Source organism: Bacillus rossius, chromosome 1 (assembly GCF_032445375.1).
Source record: "Bacillus rossius redtenbacheri isolate Brsri chromosome 1, Brsri_v3, whole genome shotgun sequence".
Taxonomy (NCBI): Eukaryota; Metazoa; Arthropoda; class Insecta; order Phasmatodea; family Bacillidae; genus Bacillus; species Bacillus rossius.
In genome coordinates this window covers 38,591,208-38,611,978 of record NC_086330.1, presented here as the reverse complement: position 1 = coordinate 38,611,978, position 20,771 = coordinate 38,591,208, and the positions used below count along the sequence as shown (strand labels likewise).

Genomic DNA, 20,771 nt, shown 5'->3' with positions numbered 1-20,771 from the left:
CCCTCCCAGATGCAGATGCCGTACCTGGCCACCGACGTGGGCCTGAGGGAGTCTGTCCCCCCAGTGCACCATCTGTGTAGTGCGACGGCCAGGGACGCACCCGTGTGCGCCCTAGCATGCCAGTGAGCTTCTTTAGTGTTACAAATAATTCTGCTTTATGTATTTTTCAAATGGTCGCGAGCCTCAATAAGTGTGTAAATAATGTAATCGTAATTTATTAATTCTTGTGTAAATTTTCTTTTGATTAATGTCTCGCTAAGTTGTGTAAATAATCTTGTAACTTTTCTGAAATGTTTCGCAGTGCTAGTATGTAATCGCAGCCTGGCGCGACGTGAGGTGGGACCTCTCCCACGCCGGCCGATTTCTCCTCCCCTCCTCCGTGGCCCGCGGGCCTCGGCCCGCTGGCGGGCGGGGAAGGGCAGTGTTGCTCAGGGTTCGATCAGGGACAGACGTACACGCTGCTCTGCGCTGCTTGCGAGGCGCGTCTTCTGAGCTCGCGGTCGGACGACAGTGTAACTGCATGGGTTGTCGCGGCAGCTGAGCTGCATCCGCCGAGTCGTTTACCCTGTTGAGTTTACGAGGTACGAGTTACGTGACCAGTCGAACGTCCTAGAATGCGTAAGCGTAGTTACGAACCTCCGAACCTTCGCCGTCATTACGAGACTTTTTACGTAACGGACCGTGCACGTGTCACGCATCTTTGTGGAGCGACTTTAATCGGGGACATTGTTACGTGGGAGAATTTCCAGTTTGTGTCGGGACGTGTTAATGGACGGGACGGTCTTCCGGGAGTCCGGGTCGTCGTGGGAAGTGCTCTCGTTCCGCGACGGATCCGCCAGGCTGCGGCAGGCTCTCAAAATTACAATAAAGGGGCTCGTGGAACTGTTAACATCGAGTTATCCTTGGAAGCGCCTAGCATTCTTCCTCCTCACCTCACTCTCCCTTTAGGTCCCGTATTTCCCAGTCCCGGCCACGTTGGCCTGGACCCACACCTCACCGACGAGAGCAGAACGGGCACAACAGGACAATCACGTAAACAGGGAATCAGAGGCCAGAAGCCGAGGGACGTCAATATATATAAAACCATTTACACTTGTGAATGTGGTTATATTTATCAATCATTTGATTCGTTTGAAACAAACCCGAACCATTATAGACGAACCTTTTTTAACTTTCTAATTAGGTATTTTTATGTCTATTATTAATCAGTATTGCAAGGCCCTTTTTTTTTTATTGATTCCACAAAGATTAATACAAAATGTTTGGAGATCTTTATGAGTTAAATATCTCATTCATCTCTAACATATTTAATAACTACAAATAAGAAGCTACATATTTATTGAAAACATGATTTAATAATTTAAACTATCAAAACATGTTCAAAGAATTATATTTCATATATTACTTATGAAATGCATCTAAAGTTTATAACTTATTTTAGCACAACGTAGACATTTTCATATTTCCGTTTCAGCCAGGTATGAGATTTTATTTAATAGCATTAACCTAACCTAAGAATAAACTTTCAATGAGTTTTAAAAAAATCGCTGAAAAATTAATATAATAAATTTTTAAGCAATTCAAATTTTTTAAATTCGTTATGAAGTATAATATTTGTTTGTGGACATAACTTGAATAAACCCAACGAGCTTTACTCCTATAAACCCAATAACGAACCAAATAGAATTGCCACTGCTTGTAATTGAATTTCTAACGGATTTTAATAAAGTTAAATTTTGTCTAACTGTAGGTGGTTAGTTAAACACAAGAAACGAATGGTAGAGTAAAAGTTAAATAGTTGTTTTTAAGTGTAAATTAAATTACTTTAAACGACAGGATGCTAAAATTGTCCCTAAAATTTATTATTTCCTCATGGAGCTATACTCAATGCCTATTAGTATTTTTCCCTTCTAGTCTTTGGTTTTATTCTCTTGTCTATGCATAGTTTTGTATTGTACTGTTTTTTGACAATTGTTTACGGACATTTGGTTACGGGGTGGGGTATGAACTGTCAAAGCACTGAAGGATTTTTATAATTCTTGTAAATATGATACATTTTAGGAATTAATCTGAACAATATTTTGAGCAAAGAACCGCACTGAGCCTGAAAATTTTACGAGGAAGCTTTAATAAAAACTAAAGGTTGTTGTAACAGTTGCATTATTTTTATTATGTTTGCATACAATCGGTTATTAGATTGTTTTGTAAATTTTGTAGCTTTATTATTATTTTTTTCTTTGAGATTAAGTAATATATATAATTTCTGGTTCAGCTGTTTCATTGATTTCCATATAGTTGTTATTTTAAGTTGAGTTAAGGTGTGAAGTACCATTACTTGATTTGTACCTTTTGCAAAGTAACTATTTCTAGTTAACCAAAAATCTGAAATTGTATGTACATTTTGCTGTGTAAAAAAAAATTTAATATTTTTTTATTGCTGTTTTGATTATATAATGGTAAATTACCTATGACATGAGTTCATTGAGAAAAAGGAATGTTTATTTTACTATCTGATATCTTTCCAATTAATTTTTAAAATAGCATTGTGAAATCAATTGTGTATTGTTTTAATGTTGTCTACATTTAAAATACTACATATCTTAGCTACATTTAAAGTACTGCAGAAATGTGTGAACTGTTGGTTAGTTTGGGATCCATGTAGTCCAAGTTACATTAATTACATACATGTATCTATAATATATTAAATATATTAAATTTGTTTTACTAATGTAGCTGACGAAACTCAAAATTTATTTTTGTGAGAATCTGCAACATAGTATAACTTGTGTTTAATCACACAATCACCAATTCTATGAATTTAGAAGAAACATTAAACTATGCACTACTGCAACTACTTACTATCACTTACAACAACCACATTTCAATTGATGTGTGAAAGTCTTGTTTCAAATATTTAACATGGTGTAAATAATATATTTCCATGAACAACTAAGTATAGCTTTGATGTTTTACATAATAATTAAAAAAGTCTGTAATTAAAAAAAAAATTAAGTTTTGTATTCTTATTTATATTTTTATTGTAAGATGTAATCATATTCATGTACCATGTCAGTCTTTCCAAGTGCTTGGCAATGAAGTGAAAGAAACTACTATTCTTAGTGACACGTTTGAAAATAATAATAATTAGACTCAATATGATCAGGATATGCCTTTCTCGTATGCTACAGTACTAGTTGCCTGTAGTTCTACAATGTAATATTTATTGTATTGATGCATGCCATAAAATATTACTGTACCAGCATGTACTCTACAGTACTGTGGTTGTTTTGGAATAATTATTATATAACTTTCCAAATTGGTCATTGGAACAATATGTCTCTATATGTAAAAGAGGTATGAAACTGCTGTTTCTAACATATTTTTATTTACATTTGTATTTTTCATGAAGTATGTTAGGAAATTGAAGTATTTTTTTGTGTGTGCATCTGAAAGTAAAATTCATCGAGGTGTGTGTTGGCATAGCAAGGTGTAAGTATGTGGAGTTAGAATGATTTTAAAAATTAATGCTGCTCGTAATATTCTCAGAGGCAAAAAAGTTGCTACATTACTGATTGAACATGGCCAAATTGGTTTTTAAAATTAGTGTGTTTTCTATGTAGTTGCAAATTTTAACTGAGTTAGACGGTTGATTGCTGCAGTACAAAAGCTGACGTGATGGATGTGGGCTTGCAGATTGACTCTGTGTGGGGTTGGGCCTCTCCCCCTCTACGCCTGCATCTCTTCCGCCCCCGCAGCAGGATGGGGGAGATGGTGCTTGGAGAGCGGCCTCCCTCGCCCGCCCGCCTGGCCCACACGTCGGAGAAGCACCCTCGGGGGATCCTGACCGAGCTCAATGTGTTGCGGAGGCATCGAGAGCTATGCGACGTGGTGCTCAATGTTGGTTCCCGCAAAATATTTGCCCACAGGTTTGTGCTGTTACAAAAACACTTGATACTTGAGACATGCAACCTCTGAAAGATTTTGTAACTGTGTACGGGTCGGACAAGATGGTAATCGGGTCGGAGGTTAGATGTGATTCAGAATTTTCGTTCAAGTTGTTAAATAGTAGTAGTCGAAACTATTTTTGGCCTCTTATCAAGGTCACATATAAAGTTAATTTTTGTGTCAGTAAGGACTCATGATTGGTCTACAAGACTCATTTTCCCATTCACATGACAGTCTTCTTTTTTTTTTTGTTATAGGTTTTTTTGTACTCTCAAAAATTTGAAACAATAAAGTTTAATTTTGATGCTACTATTGTTTTCTTGTTTTGTTAGTTGGCACTTTTCATTGGTTTTGGTAAGCCTTGTTTTGTTGATACAAGTTTTGTTTGAAGTGTTATTAGAGAATTAATGTTCAATGATGCAAATTTAGACTAGAATATTTTGTCAACCATTACATATGCCATTCAATATCTGTACTTAAGATCAGAGTCATGTAGTAGTTTCAAAGAATAGGGTGTACTGAGCCTTGAAAATAAATATAAATGAGGTTTTGTATTGTTTTAATAATAGTATAGGTACAAATTCTTCTTGTGTGTGGTTGTTCACTGATTGTATCTTGTCGGGAGGGCAGCTATCATTTTGCTTATAAAATATCCTACATTTTTACAAGTACAGTAGAACCCCTCATATCCGACCTTCCCACAACCGACTCCTCCGGATATCCGACCTAGTCTCCGTGGTTGGCGAGCCTGTTCAGACTTGAAAAAGTGATGCAACTACATGTTTTCGTGTCGCAAACTGTCAGTTCAGCCATGAATGTTGGTTTAGAATGTGCTCGTACTACAATCTTGTACTGTTCTATGTTTTTTAACGTAACGTAATGTATCGTGGGCAAAAAAAGTGGAGTGACACTTCCGCAAAATCAATATTGGCAAAACTGAAACAAAAATCCATTACTGAATTCTTTAAATAAGGTATGCTTACATTGTATTCATCTTCTCATTTATAATTTAACAAAAGTAAATGTTTGAAATGTATACAGTAACATTTTTACAAATAAAGTTGTATTACTGTACATACTGTATAGCTGGGAAAGGTGTTTTTTTTGCTCCTACGGATATCCGACCTTTTGGCCGTTCCGACCATGACCCGGTCCCTTCATGGTCGGATATGAGAGGCTCTACTGTATTTTATTTTACTTAAATGAATATAACATTTTTGTAGGGTGTATAAATCTGTCTTGCTTTTGTTTCCATTCAATTCAACAACCAAAAAATATTTTAAAAATATATATCATGTGTTTAGATTGTATCAAAATTAATTTTCCAGATTCTAATACTAAATTTCTCTTTTCCACCCCTCCACCCCCCCTTAAAAAAAGACACCCATCCTAAAAAATGTTATGGACTCTTTCTATTCTTAATTCTCATGACAAATAAAAAATTTCTGCCAAGTTTCATCATTGGACCAATATTTTTTTGTAAGGTTTTTGGTTTTATTTTAGCAGTATTACATTATAAATATTGTCAATAATGTCTTTAAATATCATAGATGAGGATTAGTTAATAGTTATGTTTGGTAGTTGTGCTGGTAACACGATGATGAAGTTTGCAATGCTGCATCTAAGTGGTGCATGAGCATTAAGTGGCTCATCATCTTCAAACTCAAGGTAGTTTTGGTAATTGCAGGACTAATGCTGTAACAACTGCAATTTTATCCACTGTATCATTAAGTAGCACAAATGAGCATGATTCGTTTGTGAGTAAGTTTTGAAAGTGATAATTTTTTACATTTATATTTAATGCAGTATCTCATAAAGTCCAGTTGTTAACTTTTCAAATACTTTTACGAAAATAAAAAAAAATTGAATTTTTTTACTTATCAACACTTACCATTCTATGTTTTGAACAGTATTAGCGTATTTGCTAGATTTTGTGCATTTGTCTTTGACTTTGTAGGGTGATTCTCTCCGCCTGCAGTCCGTATTTCCGTGCCATGTTCACGGGCGAACTGGCGGAGTCTCGGCAGACAGAAGTCACAATCCGTGACATCGATGAAGTAGCGATGGAGCTCCTTATTGACTTCTGCTACACGTCTCACATTGTGGTGGAGGAGGCGAATGTACAGACACTTCTGCCGGCAGGTCTGTGTTCATGTGTACGTGTTTTGCTGTAGCGCATGTGCGTGAAATGTATGCTTCAGACATAATTCCTTCCAGGATCAAAAGGGTACAGTCTTCTCTACACTTCAAAAGAGATTTTTGAAAGTATTGTTATTTAATGGTTGTTCTAATGTTCTGTTTCTTCTCTAGTTTTTTTCTTTTCTAATGCAGCTGATAATTCTTTAGAATTGAGTGTGACACACTTAGTGCTTCTAGAAGCATTGAAAAGTCTTCAATATTGGTTTATGTTTTGTTAAAATTTTCAAAAAAAATATTCATAAAGATTTCAGGCTTTTTATAATATCACTTGTATGTGGATACAATTGTGTGTGTCAGTACTGAATTAGTTAAGATTAATAGATGTAACATAGTGCATTGTTATAAATATTAACAGATTTGTGGAACAAAAGAATTACTTTAAATATCTAAGTTCAGAGATAAATTCTACTAAACATTCAATTTTATATGTAAGTAGGTAATAAGAGTATGAGTAAATAATTTAATACAGATTTGATGTTTGCTGTGACTCTTTTATTTCAAACACCTGATAATTTTTATTCCTGATGTGTTAGATCTACTTGATTAATTTCAGTAGTGTCACATATTAGGTATCCAAAATGAATGTATTATGAGATGCAACTAACTACTTGTTTTAAAAAATACTATAAGTTTGTTTGTCAAAAAACCAATTCCCAAATAATTCGGCTACCCCAATTTTCTCTTAATACTTAACCTACAGATTAACTTTTTACCAACGTTTAAGTCTCATCATGAAATAAATTGTTAGCATAATTCACAGTAATTTACATTTAAACTGTAGTACCTTTATTTTCTGTGACTTTTCTTGCTGAAGAAAGAAACACATTTTTTAATATTGTTACGATTCAATGTGGGGAGAATTGGGTTCGTAAGGGATAGCCCAATTAGGTTTTATTACAGTTTTATTCATTACTAATATTTACATTACTAAAATATAATTGTACTTAAAAATGTTTGACCACCAATCACTGGCACTTATAAATGTTTATTCACAAGTCTCTCAATGTCTGTCAATTCCACAGTTCGCACTACTCACTGGAGCTAGGCTCAACAGTGGTTCGCCCCTTACCACGCGCCTGTCCACACACAGTCTCGTGCCACTCAGTCGCACTCTCGATCTCTTTACTCCGTGTCTCTCAACCTCTTCGCCGATGTCGCACTTCCCTTCACTCACGGAACTCCCAGAACTCTCGTGGCACTCGTAACAGGACTCGCGGAAGTGTCGTGGAACTCGTCGCGGGACTATGAGGCCGGCATTGCTGCTTAAGTACCTGGGGCGCCCTTCTAGAACTGATGAGAGCGGCTGTGACAAGTCGCGTCATCCTGGGCCGACCCGAAGCGTGAAAAGTACAGAAAGGTGGTGTTTATTCATGGAACTTTGCGCGGCGGTTACGTGAAATTCCCAAGGCCGCTCAGCGATAGATAACAGCTCTAAGGAAGGATCATGCGCGGGGAGTGGTGGGGAAGGGGGGTAGTGACGATCCTTGTAATCCGGCCAGGCACGCGTAGCATGCCTTACGTCAATGGACGGCACATGACATGGCGCGTGACGCCAGTGGCTGTGCTGGGCCGCCAGCCAGCTCCGTACCAGGCATCTTGGTATGTTCTCTTGCATTCATAACAATATGTTAAAAAAAAATTTAATCTTTGTCATGATGGTCACTGATTAATACGCATCGTGCTTTCAGATGTTCGGGGGGATTTGAATGTTTGTCATGTCTCTGCCCTGTTTGTATTTTTAGTTTGCTTAGTGTTTATCTTTCTTGTCATAGATCAGCTTATATAAACATGTTTTAAATATTAAGATGTGTTCCTGTTAAAACTATAGTGATGTTCTATATTTCAGAGAAATTGCTAATGTGGTGCAGCTATGGTCCCGAAAAGTGGCAGATTAAACACATTTTTTTAATTGTGGATTTTGTGTTAGTTTATGGATTTTCTAATGATCATTTTCTCTTTAAGCCATTATGGTTTTTTATACGCATACACAAATATACAAACACACAAACGAAAATTGCTATTTTAAAATGGCAACCTTTTCATGCTTGTTGATATTAAGTTAATATGACTTGAAAATATTTTTAAAACAATTTTTGTATGTTTTAAAATGTTTTTTACATTGTACAGAATCTAAACAGAAGTCTTGTATTTTCAGCATGCTTATTGCAACTGGCTGAAATCCAAGAAATATGCTGTGAGTTCCTGAAGCGCCAGTTAGACCCGTCCAACTGCCTCGGCATTCGTGCCTTTGCAGACACACATTCGTGTCGGGAGCTACTTCGGATAGCTGACAAGTTCACGCAACATAATTTTCAAGAGGTGAGCTGTGGAGACTATTATAATTATTGGTTTAGTTCCTTTCATAGTGCAGATTTTAAGTTGTCACATTACAGTGTCAAAATTTATTATACTTTTGCTTGTTTGCTACAGGTTTGGAAAGTATGTATTTAAATCTGTAAAATTATGAGGATTTTAAAAAGCCAGGGAAAACCATGAAATTCCTGGGAAAACACTGGGTAATAAAAGTCAAGGAAAACAATCACTAATTTATAGATTTAGCTAGCCGACTTGCACTTTATACTATGACATTTCTGTAATTTGTAAAGCAGTACTTTTTTTAAGCATTGGGTGCGAAAAAAAATTAAATTTCAAGTTTAATTGGTGGTAAATAAAATAAAAACTATACTATACAACAGTAAGCAAATATTCTGCCCAATATAGAAAGAGTTTGGTCTTGTGATTTGTTTTCTACAGCAATTTCACTTTAAAAACAGTTGAATATACATGTTGTATTTTGGGTGAGCACCAATGGTTGGAATTGAAAATATTTAAAATAATTTTCTTTTTCTCGGGGAAACTTAGAAAATTTAGTTTAATTTAATCCTGGCAGTCTGCAGAAACCATGTTTTTTTTTTTATATATTTTTGTATAATATTTATGTATAGAATATGCCTGATTATTTGAATACTTTTAATTTGATCTAAGTGTTTTTCTTCGGTTAAAATGTGAAACTTTTAATTTAGAAGAAGCTCTGCATCAAGTTGTTTTGTGCAGTTGTGGACAGAAATGACAGTCAGAGAGGTTGATTTTTTCTTGGATTAGCCGCATTGCAAAGTTTCAAAAAAATTTTCCTTAATGGGCTGAGCCATCTCTGGAGGTTGAACCAGCACGGTGAGCGACGAGATGTTCTCCTCCCTCCCCTCGGCAGGTGATGGAGAGCGAGGAGTTCCTGCTGCTGCCGGTCGGCCAGCTGGTCGACATCATCTCCAGCGACGAGCTGAACGTGCGCTCGGAGGAGCAGGTGTTCAGCGCCGTCATGTCCTGGGTCAAGTACAACGTGACGGAGCGGCGGCAGCACCTGGCCCAGGTCACCGCTTCGGCAGTCCCCGGCTCTCTGGCGTGCACACCAGTAGTTTTTGGCCGTGACTAGTTGCGCTCTTTGCCTGCTATGGGGCCTCCAATACGATCCAGTGGGGTAGAACTCTAATTTTCACAAGTGTGTAAATGTGGCAGACGTTTACTGTGAGCCGATGAGTTTTCTCGTTTCCCCCCCAACCCCTTCATTCTATCAATTCTTTCATGATTTATATAAACCCTAATATCAAGACATTTCTAAGCCTATTTTTCATAAGTTAAAATATCGAAATAATTTAAGTTCATATTAATATACTTGGCCACCATTAGAAATGTGATTTGGAAAATTTTCTGGAAAAAATATAACCTTATATATTTCATTACCAACATATATTTACACAATTTAAGATGGGTTTATATACGTTAAACAATAATTTATTTTCTGCAGATGCAAATGTACTGTTTAAACAATTTTTGGTCTTTATTAGTTTTACAGAAATTTTTTTCTGGCAAACTGTCTGAAAATTTTTCCAAAGTTTTTTTCTTTAAAAGTAACATCTGTAGCCACATTTAACAAAAATAAAAATTATCATATTTTAGCAGAAAAAATATTATTAGCTAAGAGAAGACAAAAATTCACACATTTTTAAACAGTTTCACTTTAATTATTGTTTGGAGACGAGACCCTTGGGTACGAGAGTTCCGAGTAACTGTGAAAAGGAGTCGGTATATTGTATTTTGGCATTTTAATTATTCAGTACCCAATATCTTTCGTTCCACCTTATCATCTCAAGCGATGTGATTTGTTTTTTGGAGATTTATTTCCGAAAGGGTGTGTGATTTCACACGCGTGCACACGCGCGCACACACACACACAGTCCTCGCGTGAGTTTTCTAGCATGCTGATTGGTTGTGGTGCAGGTTTTGCAGCACGTGCGCCTGCCCCTGCTGAGCCCCAAGTTCCTGGTGGGCACGGTGGGCTCCGACCTGCTGGTGCGCAGCGATGAGGCGTGCCGCGACCTGGTCGACGAGGCCAAGAACTACCTCCTGCTGCCCCAGGAGCGGCCGCTCATGCAGGGCCCCAGGACCAGGCCCAGGAAGCCGACGCGGAGGGGCGAGGTCCTGTTCGCAGGCTAGTACCCCATCTCTGAAATGTTTGCTGTAACTTTTTACTTCTTCGAGTGAACATGGTTAATGTTTAGTAGGTTTAAATTAAATGCAGCACACATGCCTACTTTCATTTTCATTGAAAAAATTATACTATCTTAAATTGTTATTAAAGACCGGATTTTGTGGTGGATTGCAATAAAATTCAACTAACAACAAAAAAAAAACTTTCGCTTGAAAATGGAAGACTTTTACGTTATTGGTTTTAATTTTACAAATGTGCATTGATACAGATGCGTAACATTAAACATACAAGATATTGAAATATATTTCCTAGTATATAGACCTTCTATTTTGACGAGAAAAGTGTGATTTTGAGTGATAATAGTTTCATTTAAAAATAAAAATATAAAATTGGTTATGCAGATAGCCTATGTACGGAAAAATTAATAAAATAAAAAAATTATAATGAAAACAATTTTTTGTTTTTCAATTGCACTATAGAAACTATAATGAAAAAAATAAGATATAAGGTTTACTTTCAGTTAGGAAACACAGTTATTTTCACAATTAACTAGCCCATATATTTTGTTGCTAAGTACGTACTAAAACAATTTATTGTGTTCATTGAAATTTAGATGTTAAATAATAAAATTTTACTAGTTTTCAAACATATTGGTTGTAATTCTATTTTCTTTAATGTCTTAACTTGCATTTCAGTATTACGTAGTAATGTAATGTTTCTTTTTTTCTTAAAAACTGTTTTATTGTTCATAAAATTCACAACAAAAGGTGGTTATTTTATTTTTGTGTGCACTTTTATTTGATGTAATTTAATTTAAATAAAATTAAACTGTAACCTAATGTTTATAAATAATTTCACAGAAATTCTATTCTGTAATTTTTTTATCTTACTACATTTAAAACAAAAGGTGCATAAAAATTAAAACTGTAATTGTTGCATTTAGTCATCAAAATACAGCATAGTGAAGATTGTTTCTTTCAGGTTCTGCCTTCTGTCTGTAAAGATAGACTAAGTTGTAGTGACTAAGTAACTGTTTACTGTGAACAATTGTTTGTAGGTCTAGAAATATCTTTTACTTGTATATTTATAGTACTATGTTTTATTGCATGATCATCACATATTTTATACTAAAATCAAGTTTGAAAAGAAAGGGCGCGAATTTTATGCAAAATAAAATTTGTTGAGATAAAGTTATCCATAAAACAAGACCTATTCATGAAAAGTATGTTTATTTTAAGAGTGCAGCATGCTAAACAATTTGAATTAATAAGTCAGGCAACAGAAACATATTTTGTTCAACTTAAAATATATAAATGAAAACCATGACCCGAACGTGAGCCAGAATTAACGCATAGTTATCATTGTAGTACCCACTAACTAACTAAACAAAGTATCTCCAGAGTGACATCACAAATTGTTAGACAGAGACAGAGATAGATGTGTTAAGGTTTTACAGTGATGCCAACTAGTGCTGGATACATTTTTATAAGCATTACACAGCAGCGATGAAGACGTTTTAAAATGTCTTTAAAAGAAAATTTACACAGCAAACAACTTCGTATTTCTGTTAATTAAATACCGTATAAACCCACGTACCACCCGCCCCCGGGTAAGACCCGCACCCTTATTTTTAGAATGCCATTGTGGGAAAAAAATTTTTTTATTGCAAATCTGCATGGAAAAAATAATAATTTAGTCGTGATTTCTTTTTCTTTCAAACAGTAACAAATCGTCAAGAATTACCAAAAAATTACTATGCTATTTATTACAGCCTTGGCATTTGTGTTAAAAGTGTACAGAAGGCAGGCAACTGCAATATGGCAACATCGCGCGAGGAGAACGTGGCATCGCCACGCGCGATCGATCGAGAACAACACGCAGTGTGTGCGCGTGACCTTGCCCAGCTCCCAGCTGTTTACAGTTACGATCTTCCGCGCCCAATATCGTGCGCTGGGCAATGACCTCGTTCAAACAAATAAACGATAAAGCGCGCGAGTCCTAGCCACGCATAATAAAAACTATTTTTATTACATGCATAATTAAAAACCTTGTGCCTAAATGTAGCATATTCTACATAAAAATATAAATTAGGTTAACACAAATATGGCATTTATTTAGGCTTAAATAAAAGTGACGTACAAAATCACACAGACAATAAAAATAACAAAATAATATGATGTCACAGCCGTCAGCCAAGAACAGACTTAAACTTCCTCACAGCTGCTGTCCACAGTGCTGCCAGTGTCGGAGCACTCATCATCGGAGCTCAAGCAATCGTCTTCCGTGCCGTCGAGCGCATTTGAAATGCAGCACTTTTTAAAACTCTTTATGACTAATGTTTCTGGAATCGCAGACCAGGCATTGAGAATCCACTGACACACAAGATACAAGCTTGGTCGCCTTATTCTCCCGGTCGGTGTCATTTCGTGGTGTTTGCTCGCCATCCACTCGGAGTATTGCCGCTTCAGATGCGTTTTAAACGGCCTATTTATACAGACGTCAAGGGGCTGCGAAACTGAAGTTAATCCTCCAGGTATTACGACCTGATCTGTTCGCCCATCTTTCAGACGATTCTTCGTTTCTTCTGTTAAATGACCGCGAAAGCTGTCCAACACCAGCATGCTTCGTAATTTCAACAAAGCACCGGGTCGTCGTTCCCACACACATTTAATCCAGTCCACAACCATTGCATGGTCCATCCATCCCTTCTCTTGAGCCCTCACAATAATACCATTAGGGAATTTTTCATTTTTTGGGAGCGATTTCCTTTTAAAAATCACATACGGCAGTAGTTTTTTTCCGTCGGAAAGGACTGTCAACATTACAGTGCACCACATTTTTTCACAGCCACCAGTTAAGATGCGCACTGTTTTTACACCTTTTGTTTCAACTGTCGTATCTGCAGGCATTTCGAAGTACACAGGTGTTTGGTCGGCGTTTCCAATTTGTGAAAACAAAGAATTGTGTTGCTTCCGCAGCTTTAACACATGCCTCTGAAATGCTAATAATTTCTCATCGTAGCTTCTCGGTAAACGCTGGCATATTGTAGTACGCCGCCTCATGGACAAACCCTTTCTTACCATGAACCTGCGTATCCAGTTCCTACTTGCTTTAAAGCCTTCACCCACGCCAAGTTCACGAGCAATTTGCAGCGCCTTTAGTGAACACATTTCCGTGCTTACAGCGTACCCGAATTGCCGTCTGTCCTATATGTAGTCGTAGAGTTTTTCCTCTATCTCCGGAAACTTTGCTACCGCACCACGGAACGCACGTCGTATCGCCACTGGCCGAAAGCAGTTTGTCTTTACTTTTCCTCCAATCCCTCACACATGATTCGTCGACATCATATTTTCGCCCAGCAGCACGATTACCAATTTCTTCCTCTTCACTGATTATTTTTAATTTTTCCACAACTGTGAAAGAACGCAACTTTTTACGATTCATTACAATACTTGCAGCCAACACACGTGTAAAACCACTGGGTACTTTGCAAATGACAATAGGACAGTGCATGGGAGCGCGCGTTTGTAACCAGCGAAGCTACAGTGTGACAACGCTGTGAGGAATGTGACCTTGACTGTCTGCAGCTTCCTTCCCATCCTTTTCCCCTACCCCTCTTGTTTATCGCAGCAACCTCCAGGCGCGCCGGCATTATTTCGTCACCGTGCAAAAATGGCCCAGACCCACGTAACACCCGCACCCTACTTTTTCGAACCTGATTTTTTTAAAAAAGGTGCGGGTGGTACGTGGGTTTATACGGTAAGTTAGCGGTAATATCCGAACAAATAATAGATTTTACCTTTAAAATATTTTGTTTTATACTTGAAAAGTTTATGGGCAACATCTTACATGGAAAAAAGTTTGTATATCTTATTGAGAAAATGGCGGGACAAAAACATTTAATCATGTTGGACGGGAAATCGTATTGTGCAGGTACATCTTAAAGGAGTATTGTAATTACTGTATTTTCCCATTATAACTATCAAACTGTCTGTCAGCAATTTGAAAACTGATTGCTGTTTCACAGTGCTTTATCCTGTCATGTTTACTACCTACACTAGGCGCTCGGAATTTAACAACGGACCACAAAAGACATGATGCGACGTTCATGTGAGATTCCGCTCCCCCCCTTCTGAATTTTGATGCCTTAAAATAATGGTGCAATGATTAGGCGATAAAACACTGTATACATAACAGTTTTGAATTTTATCCATTATTTTCTCAGCTGTTTTTGATTGTGCTTTATTTCTCATGATTCTGAAGTGCTTAATTGTGCGGTGAATGGTGTCTTGTCAGTGGGGGGATGGTGCAGCGGTGATGCCATAGCCTCTGTGGAGAGGTTCGACCCGCAGTCCTCCGACTGGAAGATGGTTGCACCAATGAGCAAGCGACGCTGTGGCGTGGGTGTGGCGGTGTTGAACGACCTCCTGTATGCAGTGGGTGGTCATGATGGCCAGTCGTACCTCAACAGTATAGAGAGGTGAGCTGCCTTTTAGGTAGTGCCAGTCCGTTTTGAGTATTAGTGGAGTTAAAGAAGCACCTACTGGGTGAATGACGTGTATAATAGTTTCTTTTCATATACAGTCAAACCTCTCTGAAACGACCCCTCACTGTTCCCAGGAATAGGGTGGTAAAAGAGGGGGGGTCGTAATAGATGTTTTCTGAAATTTTCAGTTTATTTCACCCCCCGCCCCACAACCGCTACACGCTAAGAAACCAGCCGTACAATGGCAGGATGCTGTCACTCACAATGCTAGACGGCTTTTCTTTAAACCCACTTCAACCTTCATGACAAGTCCGTCGCCCTACAGGCCACCTCTAAAGAAAATATGTCAAAAGACAGTTTATTTTTACTGGTTAGTTTACATGTACGTTTTCTGCTTTCCGTAGTTAAATACACTAGAACCCTGATGTCATGAACCCCGGAATTAACGAAGCAGTGATTTTACGAATAAATTCTCGGGAACCGTCAAAAAATTGGACATTTTGACCGAAATGTGAAAATCAGAAGAAAAAAAAAATGAAAGATCATTAAAATCTGTTAATTTTAACACACAGCGTATTTTTGTCGGCTTTAATACTTTCAATAATGTTCATGTAAGAGTAACAAAAAAATAATGGGACATTTCCTTTAAAAATATGGCAGCTGTAGGTTCTGCAACGCGAGTGGGCGCACACTAAGCTCGTCCAGCTGGCTGGCGGCAGCGGCTTCATGATGCATAAGCTCACCCCTCCCTCCCTGCGGTAACATTCTTCAAGGCTAGCTCATCCCTCCCAGACACACAAACCATCTAGTGTCCTCCCTTATAACACCCCATCTTCGCTCCCCTTTGAAAAATCTTCAGTGAGAAAATGCTCTTTTCACCCTCCCTTCTCCCGTAAAATTTGGCTATTATGAATGGGCTACTTAAGGGGTGAGGGTGGGGTAAGATTGTTGTAAATATTTTCGGACCCCTCCCTCCCCTCCAAACAAGCCCAAAAAAAAAGTTATGTCAAAATATGTCACTTTTCACACCAAGTTCCGAGTTCAGTCATCTCTGGCAAGGAATTTACAAGCTTTCAAACTTAAATATAAATGTATTTTAATAGCAAGGGTCCTATGAAAAGGGAATATACTGAATAAAATGAAGCTGCTGTCACCAAACAAAGCATAAGATGGCCCAATGCGTGGTCGCTTCGTTATTGCTCGCGCGAATGGTGAGCCGTGGAATGTTAGAAGAAAGATAAATGCAGGGGAGACAGACGGCAGCCAGTGTGTTTCCTGCGTGGGGAATAAGTGGCGTAGCCTTTTTTTTTTATGTTGGGTGAAGCGACTTTTTTCTGTCAACCCACGGGAAAAGATAATTGCTTGAGCTGTCAAATAAACATCGCTGCGGCAGTTAAAACAAGTTGAGGCGGGCGTCCATCCTGTCGGTCGCTGTGTATATCTAGTCGAAAAACATAACATCTCAATTCATAACAAGATTCCTTATAACCTACATGTATTGCCGGATGTTTTCAGCCTGATCCATACAAGTTCTTTAGCCATGTTTTGAATTAAAACAACTGGCGGGCCAGTGTTGTGCCATGTCATGCAGACACATAAAGCTTTTATCAATTTGCTGACAGTTTTAATATATTTTTACTCTCGTTAAAATGAAGCAGATAACGTGATTGTTAACAAGTACAAGCAGCATCCGAGATCGGCCGCAGTGCACAGTACGGGGAGAGGGTGGGAAAGGGCGAGCGAGAGGCCGACTGCCATGTTCACACGCTGCGGCCGAAGGGTTTTTCCTGCCTTGTATTAATAGTAATAAATATTTAATGGTATATTATTTATAAAGTCATAATATACAAAATCGAAAAAAAAACCTGCATAAGTAATCAACAATAGTTAACAAATTCAAGCCAGAAAATATACCAAATCGAACTTCAAAAACTAAGGAAACATTGTCAACCGATAGTAATCAAAATCAAGAGAAATTCAGCAGTTATCTTTGCCTTAACTGCGTACCACACTAGACACTCGCAAAAAGCTAAACGTAACCACGTTGCCACAAAAACCTTTATCTGCACCTTGCTGGCAAAGGGACGTGGAATGGGGGTTGTCAAGCGCTGACAGCGGTCTACAGGAAGTGGTATCTACACTAGAGTCCCGTTATAGCGAGGTGTCACGGTTCCGGGTTTGATCCTCGCTATAACCGTGTCCTCGCTATAACCGAATTGGACACATTTTGGCCCCCAAAAAATAAAAATTAACCGAAAATAGCATAAAAGTTGTGTTTAAACCTGTATAATTGGAAAATAGCAGGTTATATTAACGAAATCTTAATTTATGTGAGCAGATGTGTGAATTCTCTTTAAAACGATACCCCATAAGTACGGATGCGATCACCGATTACGTAAAAATAACCAGAATACCCTACCAAGCCACGTAAGTATAGCATCTCAGCAAGCGGCCGACGCAGCATTGTCCTGCTTGCTATCTATCGTCGACGCGGGCTGTCTGCTGGCGGCCATGTTGGTTCGGGATGTTGCTAACAGGTGGTGCTAGTGTAGCGCGACGATTTAATTCCTTACAAAAAAGCAGGAGTGCTGCTGCGGCAACGAACGTACGCCTCACGAAATAGTCGCTGGAAAACTATACTTTTCATTTAAAGAAACCTGTCAACTTTTTTAGAAAATAAATTTGGGATTAAACTCAAACCATCACCACCCTTTCTCGGACAGATACCCCAACAACTGACCGAAACAAAAGTTACAAGAAAACTGCCCTAGCGATTCAGAAATAAATACGGTAGTGCCGACTAGAGGTGTAAAAGTAACGAAAAAATGCGTAACCTTATATATTATTCGTTACTATAACAATTAGTACTCGTTACTATCGTTACGTTACTCGTTACTTCTAATACCGCATAACATGCTATGTTATGTTGCAGCAACGAATCCAGTCGTATTGCGTACGCGTACAGTATGACGTCGCGTAAATAATAATAAATAGAATATACACAATTGATAATTAATAGTTTTTGTTAACCAAAAAACAAATCTCATTAGAGCGGCTTTTTAATATTATCTCTTTTAAGATAACCAAAAAAAAACGTGAAAATACGCGATTATAAAAACAAAAACATATTTCTAATTTGTAAAAAATACTTTCTTACGCTTACGTTGTTTCTGTTCCAATCTCAAACTTTGTCTACACACGGCACAGATAACTAACGGAAGTTTGATAAAAGAAAGAAAGGATGGGATTCTATTTTTAAGCCACGCACTTAGGTGGCGACTGCACGGCTGAAGAATGTGACGCGTCAACGGCAAGATGTCTAGTGGCGAGCGAAAGGGGTGGAGATAAAGCAGACAATTAACAAAAGCGCGCTACAAGCGATCACGGCGTAAATTCCTCAAAAATACCTCGTTATAACCGTGTTCTCGCTATTACCGTGCTCGCTATAACGAGATTCTACTGTATTTTTAGATATGCGCTGCCTACGACAGTACAGCACTCGGCAAGAGAAACGCAGTAACACGCTACTCACCACAAGAAACTTATTTTCTGTCAGATTTTCTTCGGATTTTCAGCAATTTTTTCACGGTTCCTCAAAATCGGGTTGTAATAGAGAGGTGGTCTCAATAAATGGGGTCGCAACAAAAATGTTTTACTGTATTTATAGTGTCGTTTTGTGTCCCGTAAAAAACAATTCATCTGTACTAAATGTTTGAAGTGAACCTTCTTCATAGCCAGGAAGATAGGTCAAGGCTATGACATCAGAGCACAATGAAAAATTACACTTATTTACTTGTGCAATCTCATACTTACTCACTCGCCCACTTCAATACTCAAATACTGGCACACATTCTTATACACTCACATACCTCTACCTCACATGTATGCTTGTATGATTGCACACTTGTACAATCATATTTTTAAATACGTTTTAAATATTTGTGTACCCTACAAATTTCCTTCATTTTCTCTGTCTGCGTGGCAACCATGCACACTTTTTTTTTTTTTGTATTAGATATTAGTAAGGGTGATAAAAATGAGTAAATCTATGTAAGAAGAAATAATTTTATTTATAGTAGATAATCCATTAAGAAATCCAGAAAATGTGGTACTTTTCTGATAACAGAATATTTGTTTTTGACATCTTATGGTTTAACCATTATGCTGTTTACTGGGCACATGTCTAAATGAACTATGGCTAATTATCTATTAATATATTGCAGTTGGGTATGTACAATTCATGATGTACAAAAATGATTGTTTACTTCAATGTTGATACTGACATGAGGTGATATAAATCACCTTCACCACACCTAAAATAAAATTGAGTTTTCATCATGTATTTGAAACAAGATTACATATTTGAAATAAAATTAGACACAAATAATAATTTATATATCTTCTTGGGAAAGTAAATCTCTGTTAAGAAGTTTCTCAAGGTACTTTCAAGTTTAAACTTTTTATTTATTAGCAGGGAAAACTTAATCAACTGGAATGAATTTTTACATCGAGTGCTAGATTTTTTATGCAGTAGATTTTATTTAAGTTAATTTTCTTGAGAGGGTTTGAATGTATTTGAAATTTCGTATGATTCACCCAGGTCTAGCAATCTGTATGTTTTATTCATTGTGCAGGTACGACCCGCAGACAAACCAGTGGTCGTGTGACGTAGCCCCCACCACATCATGTCGGACCAGTGTTGGTGTTGCGGTGCTTGATGGATTCCTGTACGCTGTTGGAGGTCAGGACGGAGTGCAGTGTCTCAACCACGTGGAAAGGTAATTACCGCACTTATATGTGTTTATAAAGGGGCTATCGAGAGATGCTATGAATTTCATCGCAGTCTGTTCGCAGCATTCTTACCTTTTTGAAATGAAAATGGAAAAAAAAAAAAAAATTACCTTAGAAAAACACCTCATGTATACCATGTTTGTTTGTATGTATGTATGTATGTATTCAGAGTGTCCAGCATCAGGGAAATCAAGAAAAACCTTGAATGGTCTGGGAATTTTAAATTTACGGTAAATTCCATCCAAGAAAATCATGCATTATAAATTTTCTCAAAAAATAAAATATTTCCCATTCCCTTGAATTTCACAATATGGCCACATGTATGTATTTTTACAGTAGAATCTCATTACTAAGTACTTACAGGGACCTCAAGTTTTAGTACTTAGATGTTTATTTATTTTTTAAAATCTGGTATTTCAGTTTGTTTTTGAGTTAGAATGATGCTCTATTGAACAAAATGTTCTTTGTCAGAAAGATTTCCTTTTCGTGTTCAGAGATGAATTTGTTAATTTTTTCTAAGCTCAGAATAGCTTCTGTAGCTGTCACAGGTGGCTCCTCACAGTCAGAATCATCATCTGATTCAGCTTTTGATGACTATGATCAAATTACTTAACTAATTGTGTCACTCTTAGTCAACACTGGTGTCGTTTCTATTTAATTATTCACAGAGGCATAGTCTTTGAATGAAACAGCATCAAACTGCATTGAGGATGACATTTATTACCATACTTCAGGGTCAATGTCATTGCTTTTGCATGTTTGTGCTGTAGTGTGGCTTACATCCTGGTCTGATGAATTTGCAGTGATATCATCAGCGTTACAGTTTACAATGCCAGATTTTCTCCAGCAGTTAGCAATAGTTTC

At 37.5% G+C, this 20,771-nt stretch overlaps 1 protein-coding gene across 2 annotated transcripts in view; it reads left to right on the top strand.

The window, feature by feature from the left end:
• The first annotated feature begins 1,913 nt into the window (after positions 1-1,913).
• LOC134534995 (kelch-like protein diablo) overlaps positions 1,914-20,771 on the top strand; it is a 31,095-nt gene continuing 12,237 nt past the window's right edge. The window contains exons 1-8 of one of the 2 annotated variants that reach the window (XM_063373804.1): positions 1,914-2,142; positions 3,694-3,926; positions 5,903-6,087; positions 8,300-8,463; positions 9,353-9,511; positions 10,420-10,630; positions 14,927-15,110; positions 19,751-19,894. In XM_063373804.1, the coding sequence (XP_063229874.1) occupies positions 3,760-3,926; positions 5,903-6,087; positions 8,300-8,463; positions 9,353-9,511; positions 10,420-10,630; positions 14,927-15,110; positions 19,751-19,894 (1,214 nt within the window). In that variant the 5' untranslated portion in view covers positions 1,914-2,142; positions 3,694-3,759. The remainder of the gene's footprint in view (positions 2,143-3,693; positions 3,927-5,902; positions 6,088-8,299; positions 8,464-9,352; positions 9,512-10,419; positions 10,631-14,926; positions 15,111-19,750; positions 19,895-20,771) is intronic. The other variant, XM_063373812.1, reaches the window with a different exon arrangement.